General features: G+C 32.3%; 1 protein-coding gene across 1 annotated transcript; it reads right to left on the bottom strand.

Annotated features, from left to right (window-relative positions):
* Positions 1 to 10,112: 10,112 nt before the first annotated feature.
* On the bottom strand, positions 10,113 to 11,771 carry LOC122280753 (protein JINGUBANG-like). Its single transcript, XM_043091763.1, has one exon. The coding sequence runs from the start codon at positions 11,627 to 11,629 to the stop codon at positions 10,319 to 10,321; it is 1,311 nt and encodes a 436-aa protein (XP_042947697.1). The 5' UTR covers positions 11,630 to 11,771; the 3' UTR covers positions 10,113 to 10,318.
* Between the last annotated feature and the right edge of the window lie 2,852 nt (positions 11,772 to 14,623).

Genomic DNA, 14,623 nt, shown 5'->3' on the forward strand with positions numbered 1-14,623 from the left:
CACATAAACTTTGATTTTGTTTAATTTTCAACTTTTCTATTTCTGAGCGTTAAGATTGTTTATGTTGCTCACTAATTCCCTTTTCCACGCTCCTTTGAAAATTGCAAACCTTTTTATAGGATCAAATTTCAGGCGGGATATTTGCTTCAGTGGGAAACTTGATGTAGCAGTGGCAAGGGTGGTCGCAGAAACGGGAATCTTACATAATCTTGAAAAACACCCTATCTTGGTTTCTTCTATGTTTTTGTGAGACTCTAAATGGTTAATTTCAGCTAAAGTTGCCCATTCTGGTTTTTTCATTTTCAGCTGAATACGATCTTCCTCTAGTTTGTGCTGGTGGTCTGTTTGTGGCTGCAGAGGGTCATGATCATCAAGTATGTCTCTGCTATCCTCTTCTGTAAGTTCAGCTACCTTATCATTGCCTTTCACTGAACTTTAATATTGATGGAGATTGTTGGCAGCAGCAAAAGAGTATACAAGAGATGGCCAAAGGACCTTGATCCTAAAGGCCTAATTGTTAGGGGGGCCAGATGAATATGTTGAGCTGTTTGGGAAGGTTTATTGTCAGTTAGTTGTGTTTGGTTTAAAGGGTCGCCTTGACGAGGTTCAACATCATAAAAAATAAATGCATGGACATGAAGATTTTGGAGGGAGAAGAGTGGTGAGCATGATTAATTTTAATGACTAGGATTAAGAATGTTGAAGTTGCAATTAGGGGGAGTTTGGTCCGGTCCGGTCCCAGGAGCTTTTGTGGACCGGACCGGACCTATTTGGTCTAGGGTGTTCCCACCCTGGACTAGACCGAACTCCCTAAGGACCGGGCAGGTCTGGTTCCATTCGGGATGGTCTGGTCCGGTCGGTCCACCATGAACTTTTTTATTTTATTTTATTTTATCCATGGGTATTTTGTTTAATACTTATGTAATTATATTGTAATATATTTAATATATATACATATAGTATACTATTATGTATATATATATTATATTAGTAATACACTAATACTATTAGTCTATTAGTATATAGTAAATTAGTAATAATTACTAACTTATTTACTATAACTAACAATACACTAGTACTAATACTATAACTAATAACTATATGTAATAATAGTAATACTCTATGTAATATACTAGTATTACTATATCTCTTCAAACCCCACACATTTATTAATACTCTTTATAATACTATATTAAATAATAGTAATACTCTTATTACTAATACTCAATGTAGTTGTAGTGATTTAATACTAATATATTACATATTAAGTTAATTATACTAATACTGTTATAAATTTATACACATATGATATATTATAATTTATACTATAACTCTTATAATATGTTAATATATTATTATATTCTAGTCCTATATATTATAATTAATAATTATACATTAAAGAATATAATAATAAATTGATACTAAATATATATAGTTATAGACTTATAATGATTTAGTTATTATGAATTTATGATTAATAACACTATATAATAGTATTAGTATTAGACTATTAGTAATTTAATATTGCTATATTATATTAGTAATATTAGTTATGTTGAATTAGTCAGTTAGTATAACTATATTCTACATTATTAGTATTGATATAAATATTAGTATTAGTGATAGCTATATAGCCTATATTAGAATTGAGAGTCTTAGACTATATAATAAACTGATAGTATTAGTACAACTGTATAAGTATACTGTATATATAGTTATATATTAGTATTAATTATAGTGATTAGTATAACTATATAATAGTATTAATAGTAGACTATTAGTATAGCTATATATTAGTATTAGTTATATTGTTATAGTGATTTAATATACTATAATTTGTACTATAACTCTCATAATATGTTAATATATTAATATATACTAATACTATATATTATAGTTATACATTAAAGAATATAATAATACATTCATACTAAATATATATAGTTATACTTATAGTGATTTAGTTATTGAAATTGTTATGATTAGTATAACTATATAAATTATAACAGTATTAGACTATTAATATAGTTATATATTAGTAATATTAGTTATGGTGAATCGGTGATTTAGTATAACTATATAAGTATTAATTATAGTGATTAGTATTAATCATAGTGATTAGTATAACTATATAAATTATAGTATAGTGATGATTATATTAATTATTAATTAAATATAAGCATAGTGATAATTAAATTATATTAATTATAGTGATAAGTATACTGTATAGATATACATAGTATTAATTATAGTTATTAGTATAATCGTATAAATTATATAATAGTATATTAGTATTAATAGCAGACTATTAGTATAACTATATGTTAGTATTAGTTATAGTAATTTAGTATAACTATATTAGTATAAGTATAACTACAGTCTATATTAGACTATTAGTATTTTTTTTTTTATACCATATATAATTATATAATTAATTATATACAACTACTATATAAATAATAATATATATATTTTAATTTCCATTCGGTCCGGTCCGGGGTGAAAAACCCTTGGACTGGGACCGGACCAAATGAGTTTGGTCCCTTGAAAATTGGGTCTAGTCTAGTTCGATCCAAAAACGGCCGTCCGGTCAGTTTCTCTAGTCCAGACCGGCCAATTCTCAGCCCTAGTTGCAATTGTTTTTCTTCAAAGAACATATTGATTTAGGGGGATTGCACAGGCAAAAAGGAAAAATATTCATGATGAGCATGACAGGCTGTACCTTTTTGTTTTACAAAATAAACCACAATACTGCCCTACATGAATTTGATGACATAGCCCTGACATTAAGGCCAAGTTTTCCCATGCTTTGAGAACGTTGTAGCATCGAGTGTAAGCTTCTTATTATATGTTCAAGGGTTTTACTACCCGTATGGGGAATGTTTAGAAAACATTCTTCTTGTGAACCTGCCTCATCGTCCCTGATTTAAATTCTGACCTTTGCAAGTTCTAGGCTATCACCTATATCAATTGCTTTTAAATGGAAGCATTTTGGTCTTTGTTTTTGGCTGTTAACTTCAATGGTCACTTGTTGACTTGGTTAGATGGTTCCTTGGCATAAACCTGCCCTAGAGAAATTGTAAACCCACCTGTGGGTAGCACAAGTGGTAAGGGCAAACTTGTAAGCATGAGCCCCATGTCACAAGTTTGATTTTCCCTGGAATCAAACTGTGATTCAAGTGGTGGGAGGCCATGGCAGTGGGTTGCTGTGCTAGTCTTCCTGGGGGTATAGGTTCCATGGGTGAGTCCTAAGGACTCTGCAGTGGGGTGTTTCCCCCGTCATCAAAAAGAAAATTTAGCTTGTAATCTTTGAATATTGAAATAACTTTGTATTAAGCAGTTGATATGCGGCTATATTGAACTGATATTAGTATTCTTTATTCAATGAGTGCCAGTGGAGCCATGCAACCCATATCAACTCTGGACTTTGTGATCCAGGGATGCCAGCGAAAGCACAACTGTAAATAATTCAGATCCCATTCTGCTGTTGAAATTGTACTTCTTGCAAGCACAGATAATTATATTTAGCATACCTACCAAAAATTATATTTAGCATATCTATAAAAAATTATATTAAGCAAAGAACAAAAGCAAGCAAATATACATTTTGATCCACCAGTGTGACCTGTTGTGTGCCTGATGTTCATTCTTATTTAAATAAAGCAATAGGCTTGCTTGTGCAATGAGATGGTCAATTATTGAGTTCCTTTTTGCTGGTTGTGGAGTAAGCAGTGGGGACTCTGTATATTTAATGATAGGTCAATTTTTTAAATTATATTTCGAGTGATCCGGCATTGTAAGGAGAAAAAAAAAAAAAAAAGGATGGCCAAAGCCATAGAAGAAAGTTTCATCATGAATAATACAGAATAAAGATGAGAATAAATATGCTTGCTTTTCTGGAATTGTTTGAGAAGTATTTGCTGTCAGCAGCAATGCAGTTCAGGAAATATATAGATATCATCACAACATATTTAGTGATGATTAATCTTTTGACTAATTGGGGAATTTACTGTATTTTTGGTCAACATGATGGTACTCTGAATAATTAAATTGGCAGGGGATACAGTTAGATTACATTTGCCTGATGGTATACTCGTGCAGTGTTCAGAGCTTCATAAGTACAAGCTAGCAGAGAAGTGGTAAGCTAACTTCTTAATTCTTTATTTACTCTTACCTGTGTTGATAAATCTCTGCTAGCAGTCATGTTATATATATTTCTCACTTCATATTACAAAGTTCATTGTATAATGTAATTTTTGCCCATTTCGTCTGTACTGTTTTACTCTTAACTTAGGACTTTTAACATATAGCTTTATTTCAGATCATTAGATGTATAAACCTCTTACTTTTACATCAATCTCTCTGTAACACCCCGTTCTCGTAGGATAGAGACGTTACTAACAAACATGATAAAAGGCCCGGTAACGAGACTCATTACTCTGAAATACCTCATTTATTGAAAGAAACTTAACTGAAAGGATATAAATAGTCTTGAAACTTGAAACTGATTAACGCAAAACATGAGCTAATCTTAAACAAGACTAGTTATTGAAATGACATAAAAGAAACTTAATTCTTGTGTAAATGACACTTATTCGTCTCTAAGTCCTTATACTAAATCTACTCCTGGCCATCCAGCTCTGCATCATCATAATCACCATCTGTGGCAATCAACATAGAAGAAAACAAAAGACAAACAACAAAAATGAGTCGAATACTCAGTAAATAATACATCATACCGTAAAATACTATCTAGCTTAGCATAAATTTGATTTTTAAAGCTTTATCATAACTTTCATATAACATTCATGGATTAACATGAGCGGAAACATTCATAATCATGGCAAACATGAAGCGTGAATGCATGAGTAACTTGTTTATCTTGAATTGTACTTATTTCATGGTGAACCACGCTTGAGTCCATGGCACCACATAACTTGTCATGTAGTGAAACACGCTTGAGTCTGTATTTCACTTAACTTGCACAACATGAAGTGAAATACGCTTGAGTCCGTATTTCACTTATCCTGCTTGACATGGAGTGAAACACGCTTGAGTTCGTGTTTCACTTATCTTGCTTGACATGGAGTGAAACGTGTTTCACTCATCTTGCTTGACATGAAGTGAAACATGCTTGGGTCCATGTTCACTTAACTTGCATGACATGGAGTGAAACACGCTTGAGTCCGTGTTTCACTTAACTTGTGGTAACCACGCTTGAGTCCGTGGTACCGTCTTAGCATAACTATGGTAAACACGCTTGGGTCCGTGTTACCTTAAAATGTTTATCTTTCTTGATGCATGATAATTTTCTTGGACTTTTTAGACTTTTCTAGCATGGCATATTCTTGTACATGGCATGGCATAACATGATATATTCTTGTACATGGTATAGTATAGCATGACATGACCTAACATGATTTAATCATTTTATGACATTTCATGGCATGCATGATCTGAGAACTAATGAACATGTCATATATGATCTGGCTATTTATTACATGGCATGCTTGACTTAAGTTATTGCATGAACAATACATGGCATATATGGTCTAAGTACTACATGAATGAAGCATGCATGATCTGGCTATTTTAATTCACTTAAATTATTATATGATCATATCATGACTTCCATGTAATTTTAGTAACATTCAATCCATTAATCAACAATCCATAAAAGCATAACATATATATAGGCTTACTTTCATGTAAATCATCGTAATTCATAGAAATTCGTGAAAGCGATCTAACCTTGACTTGGCTCTTAGCGCAACGTAGATAACCATCAAAATCATATCATATTATCATACCCAATTATAATATTTACATTACGCGTACATTTATATGATCATACTATTTACCTCTTAGCGGTGCTTCCGAAATCTCACGTCGTAGCTCGTGACCTATACGAGGCACTAGACGTTACTAATCTTTCTAGAAAACTTGTCGTAGCAATCTAATTACTTAAAATCTTACTATAGAGATAATTTAATAAATAAGTAATTAATAAAAAGAATAAATATAATCAGAACATAACTAAATAATTTCTAACTGAATTAACCTAAATTCTAGGTTTGCATGTTACACTCTCTCTCTCTCTCTCTCTCTCTCTCTCTCTCACACACACACACACACACACACACACACACACACACATCATGCTTAAAGGCACATATTAGTTTTGTGTCCGCCTTTACCCAACATGGTCCCCTGCGACATCTTCCATTACAATGATCTTACATTTGAAAGTCCTTGCTTATAACTGGAACACCTTAATTCTTTTATTTGGACCATTTACCAATATTGAATTCAACGAGAAAAACACAATCACTTGTTCAAAATAATTAGGTTAAAAGTAGTGATTAAAATAATTCTGCAATCACTCAAGATCAGACACATGGACACAATATTATCCTAGTTTGTGGATCTAGGTCAAAATAATTATGTTATTTTTCGATGGTCAACTCTTGAGAGAAGTAGATCTTTGAAAATAACAAAAAAATATATGTAAAGAAAAAGAACTTAGGTTAAAACAGCTTGGGAACAATGACTGTTACCTAACTTCCCCTACATATATGCAATTAGTTAAATGGGCCAACCATTAATTCTATATTATCATAATTCTAGAGTATAACCAAAGGTGAAGATTATCAGGCAGATCTAAATTAGGCTGCCACATATTGAACTCCTGCCGAAAGTATGATTGTAGAGAATATTTAATGCAAGTAAATCTTACTGATCTGGGTTTGTCCTCTATAATGCATCATTTTAATCCTCTCTCATGGGCCCATAAACTTCAATTATTATCAGAGTCTTTCGTTTCTTTTTTTTTTCTTTTCTTTTTTTAATCTCGTCTGATTTATTTACTCTTTCTTTTCTTTTTCTTCCTTTTTCCTTTTGGGTTCTCTATCTTCCTTGCCTACAAATCCTTGGACAAGTCACTTCAGTTGAATGGCATGCCCATTTCTTTTTGTTACGAATAACTGGATATGGAGTTAAAAAAAGAAATGTTGATCTTTCACAATTTATTTACCATCTTCGATCATACGTGATGTGATATATTTTAAGTGGTTTCATATTAAATAGCGACAGTTGCTTGTAAACGTGTATGATGTCAATAAGTGCGGTTAAAGAGTTAAATTAAAGAATTACATCATTGTTAAAAAAAAAAAAAAAAAATTCATTTAACATAAGTTCAAAATCTGATTTTTAATTTTTTTTAAACGTAGTTCATACAATTATAAATCATTATCTACTTTTTCTCTGTAGACATGAGGATTCACCCGCTAAAATCGAAACATATTTAAGGGTTGTTTAAATTGAGAGAGCTTTTAAACTCTCGTATCATATTATATCATCTAATCGTTATAATTTTTTTAAACTTTCATATAAAATATAATAAATAATTTAATTTTTTTAAATTTTAAAATAAAATTAATATTAAAAAATAATATTTTATTTATATTTAATTTTTATCACATCTTAACTTATTATCCAAACTTTCTTGCAAGGTTATAGCAAGGCAATTACCAAACAACCATATAAATTTCTTATGTACGGATCAAAATATAACTATCCAGATTTTGAGCGGTGTTTAGGCCATTTTATAAACTATACTTCATCATAAATACCGATTAAAATTAATACACTACTTCATTTCTATGGTGAACTCTTTTTTTTTTTTTTTTTTAATGCTTTTGGTTTTCAACTTTTTATTTCAATCTCAAAAAGAACTTTTTATTTAATCATGTCTAGAATTTAGTGAAAAATATAAAATATAAAAACCAAAAACAACTTTTATAAAGACTAAACAAAATCTATTAGAAGAAGATTATATGTAAACAACTTTTAATCAACACTGCATGTCTCCTTGTCTATTTTCACAAATTCTGATACAAAATATATTTCAAAAAAATTTGGCTGTTCACTTTTACAAAATTTTTCATCTCATCTTATCATTTTAACTTTTTTAAATCTCTATGTAATAAAATAAACAATTTAATTTTTTTAAATTTTAATATAAAAATAATATATTTTAATAATATTTTATTTAACTTTTAACTTTAATTTCAATTCATTTCATCTCATTTTTAAAAATAAATGAGGTCTTATTCAAATTTTCCAAACTAATTTCGGAAGATCTAGAAAACAATATATCTTAAAAAAAACTTTAAAAAGGTTTCAAAAATTCTCAAAATTTTCTCTTAACCAAACATATCTATATCTCAAGTACTCTGGAATTAAGTACCTGATCACCACGAGAATCACGTTGAACTTTAAGTAGCTTTCGTGTGTTAGAGGTAAACTTTGGTTTTTTATTTTTTTAATATAAGGGTAATGCTAGATAAGGTTGTAAATGTTGCACTTTTTTTAAAAAAATTAAAGTAAATATAGGACCGGTCACATGAAAAAATTAATTTTTTAATTATAAACTTATTCTACTTTTTTTTAAATAAAATATATAATATTTACATAATTCATAACTATATCTAACATTACTCACTATCTATGAACGGAAAGGTGTATAGTTGATCAATTATTTTGTTTTTATGGCTTATTTTAAGTCATCCTTTATTATATTGATTGTAGATATATATTTTAAAAAATCCGACTTTAGTTGATAATATGGACAATATTAGAAAGGTGATATTTATTGAGTGTGACCTTCACCGTTCACTAATCCAGACTTTATTGACCTTTGTCTTATTTGAGTCCCACCAATCAATTACTTCTTCTAGAAAAGAAAAAGTTTCAATGGCTTATCAATACCATACACAGATCAGGTATAAGGTATGAAAGGTATGTGCTCTCTCTCTCTCTCTCTCTCTCTCTCTCTCTCAAAGAAAGGAGCTTTCATGATGCTGCCTTTAATTATATCTTTAACAAAAAATAATTTGAGGGTGTAAAAGGTATGTCCAAGGATAATCGATTTAATTAAAATGAAAGTTCTGTACGTAGGAACGTGTAAACCATGAAATTAAAAAATTAGGAGCAGCGTAAAGGCCGGGAACATCAATGGAATCAATTGAAGGATGCAGTGACTTGACACTTCCTCACCTAACATTCACTTATAAATTGTACATCATTTTTCATATCTGTGGAGTTGCCAACGTGGAGTGCGTAAAAATCTAACCCAAGTTCCAACCTTTGCCTCCCATAACTTGAACAAAAAATCATCCAGATATAATTCATGAAGTGAGCTGAGTCAAGTTGGGGTGTCTGGACGGTTGATGGAGTTTAAAGTGAGGATACTGAGTTGGGTTTGGGAACAAACGGGGCCTAAAAGGAAAAAGAATTCGAAACAGTAACAGTGATATATTATATTTCAGACTTTTTACCTAAGCTAGCTTCGATTTCAGTCACAACAGCCTTTACGAGGACCAAAAAGATGATATTTCCTTTGGTGAAACAGTAGTACTGAAAGGATGCCATTACGTACAGTCAAGATATTTTCCGCACTCGGAGGAAAATGAAACTCAGGCCGGTCGGTATATCTCAGGTCTGCAAGATATGGTCGACAAGGAAGCTCTAAGGGTTATCGTCAAGAACCAACAAAGTTTGAAAGAAAGAACAAAAAGAAGAGAAATTCCTGAACTAATCTTGCTTCCATGTTTGGAAAGCTCAAACTTCACTCCTCCACAAGGAAAGCTAGCTATTTGTCCAACTTATGTTGACATTATATGACTGCCGGCATTAGGCACCATCAACAGTTCTGCTAGAATTCGTATCATGCACCAATATGCAAGGCTAGAAAAATGATAAAAGGTATATATATATATATATATATGGAATACTGTGCGGATGTTTCTTCTTTTTCAGAATGGAGAAGTTCAAGAATTCTTGAGGTTTGGGAAGATAGACAGGCCAATGATCAATAGAATCCAAATGTAAATTGATTAAACACCAAATATTGTATGGAGGAATATGAACGTAATAAGCAAAGGTAATCATGTCACGGAAATTATAAATGTCGGAGATGGTAAACAATTGGGTAAAAAACTTGTAGCAACCGATTAGAAAAAGACAACAGTATCAAATATCTGATGATCATCATAGTTTATTGGGTCTTTCAATCAGTATTAGTTGATTATAAGCACCCAAAGAAAGACTAATTCTCTGCGAAGACGGAATGCCTCATTGGCCGTGACCGTCATTAATTACCTTCAAACCTTTCCTGTACAGTAGTTTAATAATACAATATTCCAATGAAGAAAGCAGACTGAGACGGGAGAGAGAAAAAAAAATGATGGGGAAAAAGAAAAAAGGGAAGGAAGTAGACACCCTCACTTTGGAACTTTGGATTGTCTACGGAATACCGTTAGAAGGAGGATTCTTCTTCTAAGGAATCATCATGATCAATAGGAACTAAAACCTGCCAAACCTTAATGTCGCAGTCCAAACCACCGCTGTAAACGATGTAAGCTTTTTTAGCTGTGTCGCAACGATGATGATCCGTTGCTGCAGTCAAGCACTTGACTGGACCTCTGTGCCCTTCCAAAACTGCCAGACAACTGTAGTTTCTGTCGAAACCTCTCCAAATCCTAACAGTTCTGTCTGCTGAGCCACTGCAAACCAAATCAGACACAACAGCCAAGCATAATATGGAGTTTGTGTGGCCTCTAAGCGCGCCCAACACCTCCATGCTGCCGCCATTACTGCTCTTTTCCCATACCACTATGGATCTGTCGCATGCACCAGAGTACAACACAGACCCATCACTGCTCAGAGCCAATGCATTTATCCCCGAGTTGTGTTTCTCCAGTGTTGCAACTAGACAGTGCTTGATCTTCTGATCTCCTGGGTTTTTCTGCCACACCTTGATTTTCTTGTCCGCCGAGCCAGTATAAACATGTCCATCGTTAGATAATGCCAGAGCGTTTATGGCATCATCGTGTGCGTTTGTCAGGGATTCTAAGCATTTGAAGTCCTTTGTTCGCCAAATTTTTAGCGTCCGATCCCATGAAACGGAGTAGAGAAGGGATTCATCCTCTGATAAAGCAAGTGCAGACACAGCATCAACGTGATGAACCCAGGTGCATTTTTTGTGCCTTCGTATCTGAACCTGGTTCTTGGGCATCAGGATCTTAAACGCACGGTCACCAAGTGTTGGAAGTGTGGCTAAATGCGTGTACTTCTGGTGATGATCAGGTTCATGGCTGTCGATTCTCCAAACCCGAATTTTATGATCTTGATGAGCACTAAATAGTTTGTCGGCATGAACCACCAGGGACTTCACTGCACCCTTCCCAGCAGCTACCAGATTGTTAAATATCGGACTTTCATGATCAGATTCATCCGAGAGTAAAGGGTTTTGTTTCCAGGAACGGATTTTTCTGTCGGAAGAGCCGGTATAGAGGAATTCTCCGGCAAGGGTGAGAGAGGATATGTATGAGTTATGGCCTTTGAGAGTGGCTAGACAGTGGTGGTGGGTGTTGGAAATAAGATATTGTTGTTGCTGTTGGGATTGTGAGTAGGAGAGGGAAGGAACTGATTGATCAATCGTTAATTGTTCATGAAGGCTTCGTTGGGAAAGAAGGGACAGCTTTAACCCGGATTCATGGTGGTTAGACTCGGATGGATACTCATTCCTCGAGTTGCAATTAGATTGTGGGCATGCCATAACTCCCATGTCAGAGACAGGAAAGAAGGAAGGGAGGTGAGCCAAATATATAGAAGACAATGGAATTTTGGGAGATAAGGTTTGGAACACTTTCTGTTTGTACTTTTTACGTACACTTACTCTCTCAGATCGATCGTTAATTAACTTAATTTCATTTCAGCTAATGCAAATTACTGTTTATGGATGGTTAAATTCTTATCTCAACTATCTAATCAGTGCGTGGAGAGTAAGAATTGGCCCAGCGAAGTGGTGACTGATGAGAAGGGCATCATCATCCTTTGTTCATAATATATAATATATAATATATAATATATAATATATTAATTTCTTCGTTAGTAAGCAGAGGGCATTCATCTTAATTATAATATTGCATGTATATATTGTCCCACACTCTCTCAAACGTGGAGACAGTGGCATCTGATGCTTCCGGACAACAAAAGAAAAAGGAGGAAACTATATGCAAGGAAATTAATTCAAAAAACAAAAGAAAAAAAAAGAAGATTTCAGGGTCTTATATACAATATAGATGCTTTTGAGTTCGACTGCAATGAATAATGGATAAGAAAAATAAGTACAAGAAAGAAAAGGACGCTGGCCTAGCTAGGCCTGGATCGTGTATATATATATATAATATACATATGATGAAAAGCAGCATGATATATATATATATATAGAGTGTGTATTATGAAAAAATTTAATTGTAAGTATAATTATGTATTAATATGCGTACTAATTTAATATGATTAATTAAAAATTAAATTTTATTAAAAATAATATTAATTTAAATATTAAATATAAAAAAATCAATATTAATATATAAAATAATAAGTGACTTTCAAAACTAGTGCGTTATTCAATATATGCCATGAAAGGGTTATTGAAACGTGAAGAGATCATTATATCCCATCTGACCATGAGCTATATATAGCTAGCTAGCTAGTACTGTACGCATTCCCTGAAGTGGACGACAATTTCATGCTGCTTAACTTTGAATATGTCCCATACATACATACATACATATATATATATATATGCATGTATGCGCTAATGTTTTTTACTTCATCAACATGATATATATTTATGATATCCTTTTTGAGTCACCTTACTAACCAACCCGGCCAATAAAAACATATATAAAGAAATGGATTATCATACTTGAATAATGATCTATATATGTTTTTTGCAGATGCATCTGTTTCAAAAAAAATAAATAAATAAATAAAATGCACTTGCTTTTATATTAATTAATTATACGAATTGATATAATATTTTTGCAGACTCGGATATATAGATATATATCATTGACATGACAAATTTCGCACCCGTAAATAATTTAGACGCACCTGCAATAAGAGCAACAAGAGGGTTGAAGGGTATAGAAACGTCTCTGGTGTATGAGTCAGATGTGTTACTCAATCTTTCTAATAAAAAACGAGAGTGGTGTTAACGTACCTCATTAGCACATACTGGCGGGTATATATAGAGCGTGGATGACCCTTTCCGTGTCTCGTAACAAACTTATCTCTTGTTTAAATTATGTTTCAGGCTAACAATTCATACTTCCTTTTTATCTAATCTTGCTTGAAGGGTGGGAAAGTTTTCTAATCTTTTTTATCGGTTCGATACCTACAGATTCCCTCCCTGTGAGTGCGGGGCAGACTTAGGAAGGAAAGCCCGAATGTTATTTCAAGACACATAGCACAGGCTCTTATTTTGAGTATAGAGCTCTCAAGTTATGCAGATGGGTCTTGCAGACTGTGGGAGAATTTGGCCTCTCCAATAAGTTTATATACCCTCTAATTGCATGCTTGAATATAAGAATTTCAAGGATTTTGTTTTGGTAATATATATAGTTTTTCTAAGTTTTGTTAAGGATGTTTGAAAACAGATGAATAATTAATAAATTTAATAGATTTCTTTTGACCAAACAGCTCTCAAAAAGGTTATACCCTCCTAGGTACGTACTATGTGGTAGGTTTTAACTTTGTAGGTACAGACTTGTAGATTGGTGTCTTTTATCTCTTTCAATTTGAGAGGGAGAGTCTTTTTCGGGTCCATATCTTCTTTCTGGAAGGCACAACAATCAAGTGACAAGTAGGACCCATAAGATTGGAAACTTTAAACAGTACTACGTGATGAATGTATGTTTGGTCAGTACTAATCTGAATAATGTCCACCACCACCGCTTTATCCGGCCTCTTCTGCCTACCAAACCCTTGTCGTTTTAGATTTTATAGATATATAATTATTTGAGGTTGACCTGTACGTACCCTGACCTCAATGGGGGATCTACCTTCCTTTCTAGGCCCATTTTCAAGAAAAAGAAGGTGAGAGCTATGTAACCAATTTAAAGAGACTAGTATGCAATTTTGTTGGTAGGTAATAAAATTTTATTGTATGTAATTATAAGGGTTTTTATTATTATAGAATATTTAATTTGATTCATAGTTACTACTTTGAGGATAAATCTATTATCATAACATTCTTAAAATATCCAAATCCAAAATTGATTATATAGCAAAAATATCATATTTTAATTTTTTTTTTTAATTTGTCATTTTTCCTTCGTAAGTTTTGGAATATTCATTGATAAATTTTGAAATATATATATATATATAATATTAATGCACAAGAGTTCTTATATTTATGAAAATAAATTTATAAATTAACGTGATTTTATATAATATTTTAAAATTTAATATAATTATATTAATTTACTTAATTTTATAAAAAAAACTTTTTATTGGCAAAATAAACTACGTTACTAATTTACTTATGTATATATAAATTTAAAACATTTTTCATATATAAGAAAATATGGTGTATTTATAATTAAGTTGTTTTTTCTTTGTGCAATATATGATAACCATATTGGGTGCATGGAAAGTTTCTGTCCTTCCAAATTAGAAAAGCTAACGTCGTCGGTGGGGATAGGTACTCCTAGCAGTAGGACCCATATACATCTCTCATGTTGGTATATATGACCGATCCATCGACCCCGTG

Source organism: Carya illinoinensis, chromosome 11 (assembly GCF_018687715.1).
Source record: "Carya illinoinensis cultivar Pawnee chromosome 11, C.illinoinensisPawnee_v1, whole genome shotgun sequence".
Taxonomy (NCBI): Eukaryota; Viridiplantae; Streptophyta; class Magnoliopsida; order Fagales; family Juglandaceae; genus Carya; species Carya illinoinensis.

Excerpts from the sequence above, each read along its gene's own strand:
- LOC122280753 (XM_043091763.1), bottom strand. The coding sequence starts at position 11,629 with ATGGGAGTTATGGCATGCCCACAATCTAATTGCAACTCGAGGAATGAG.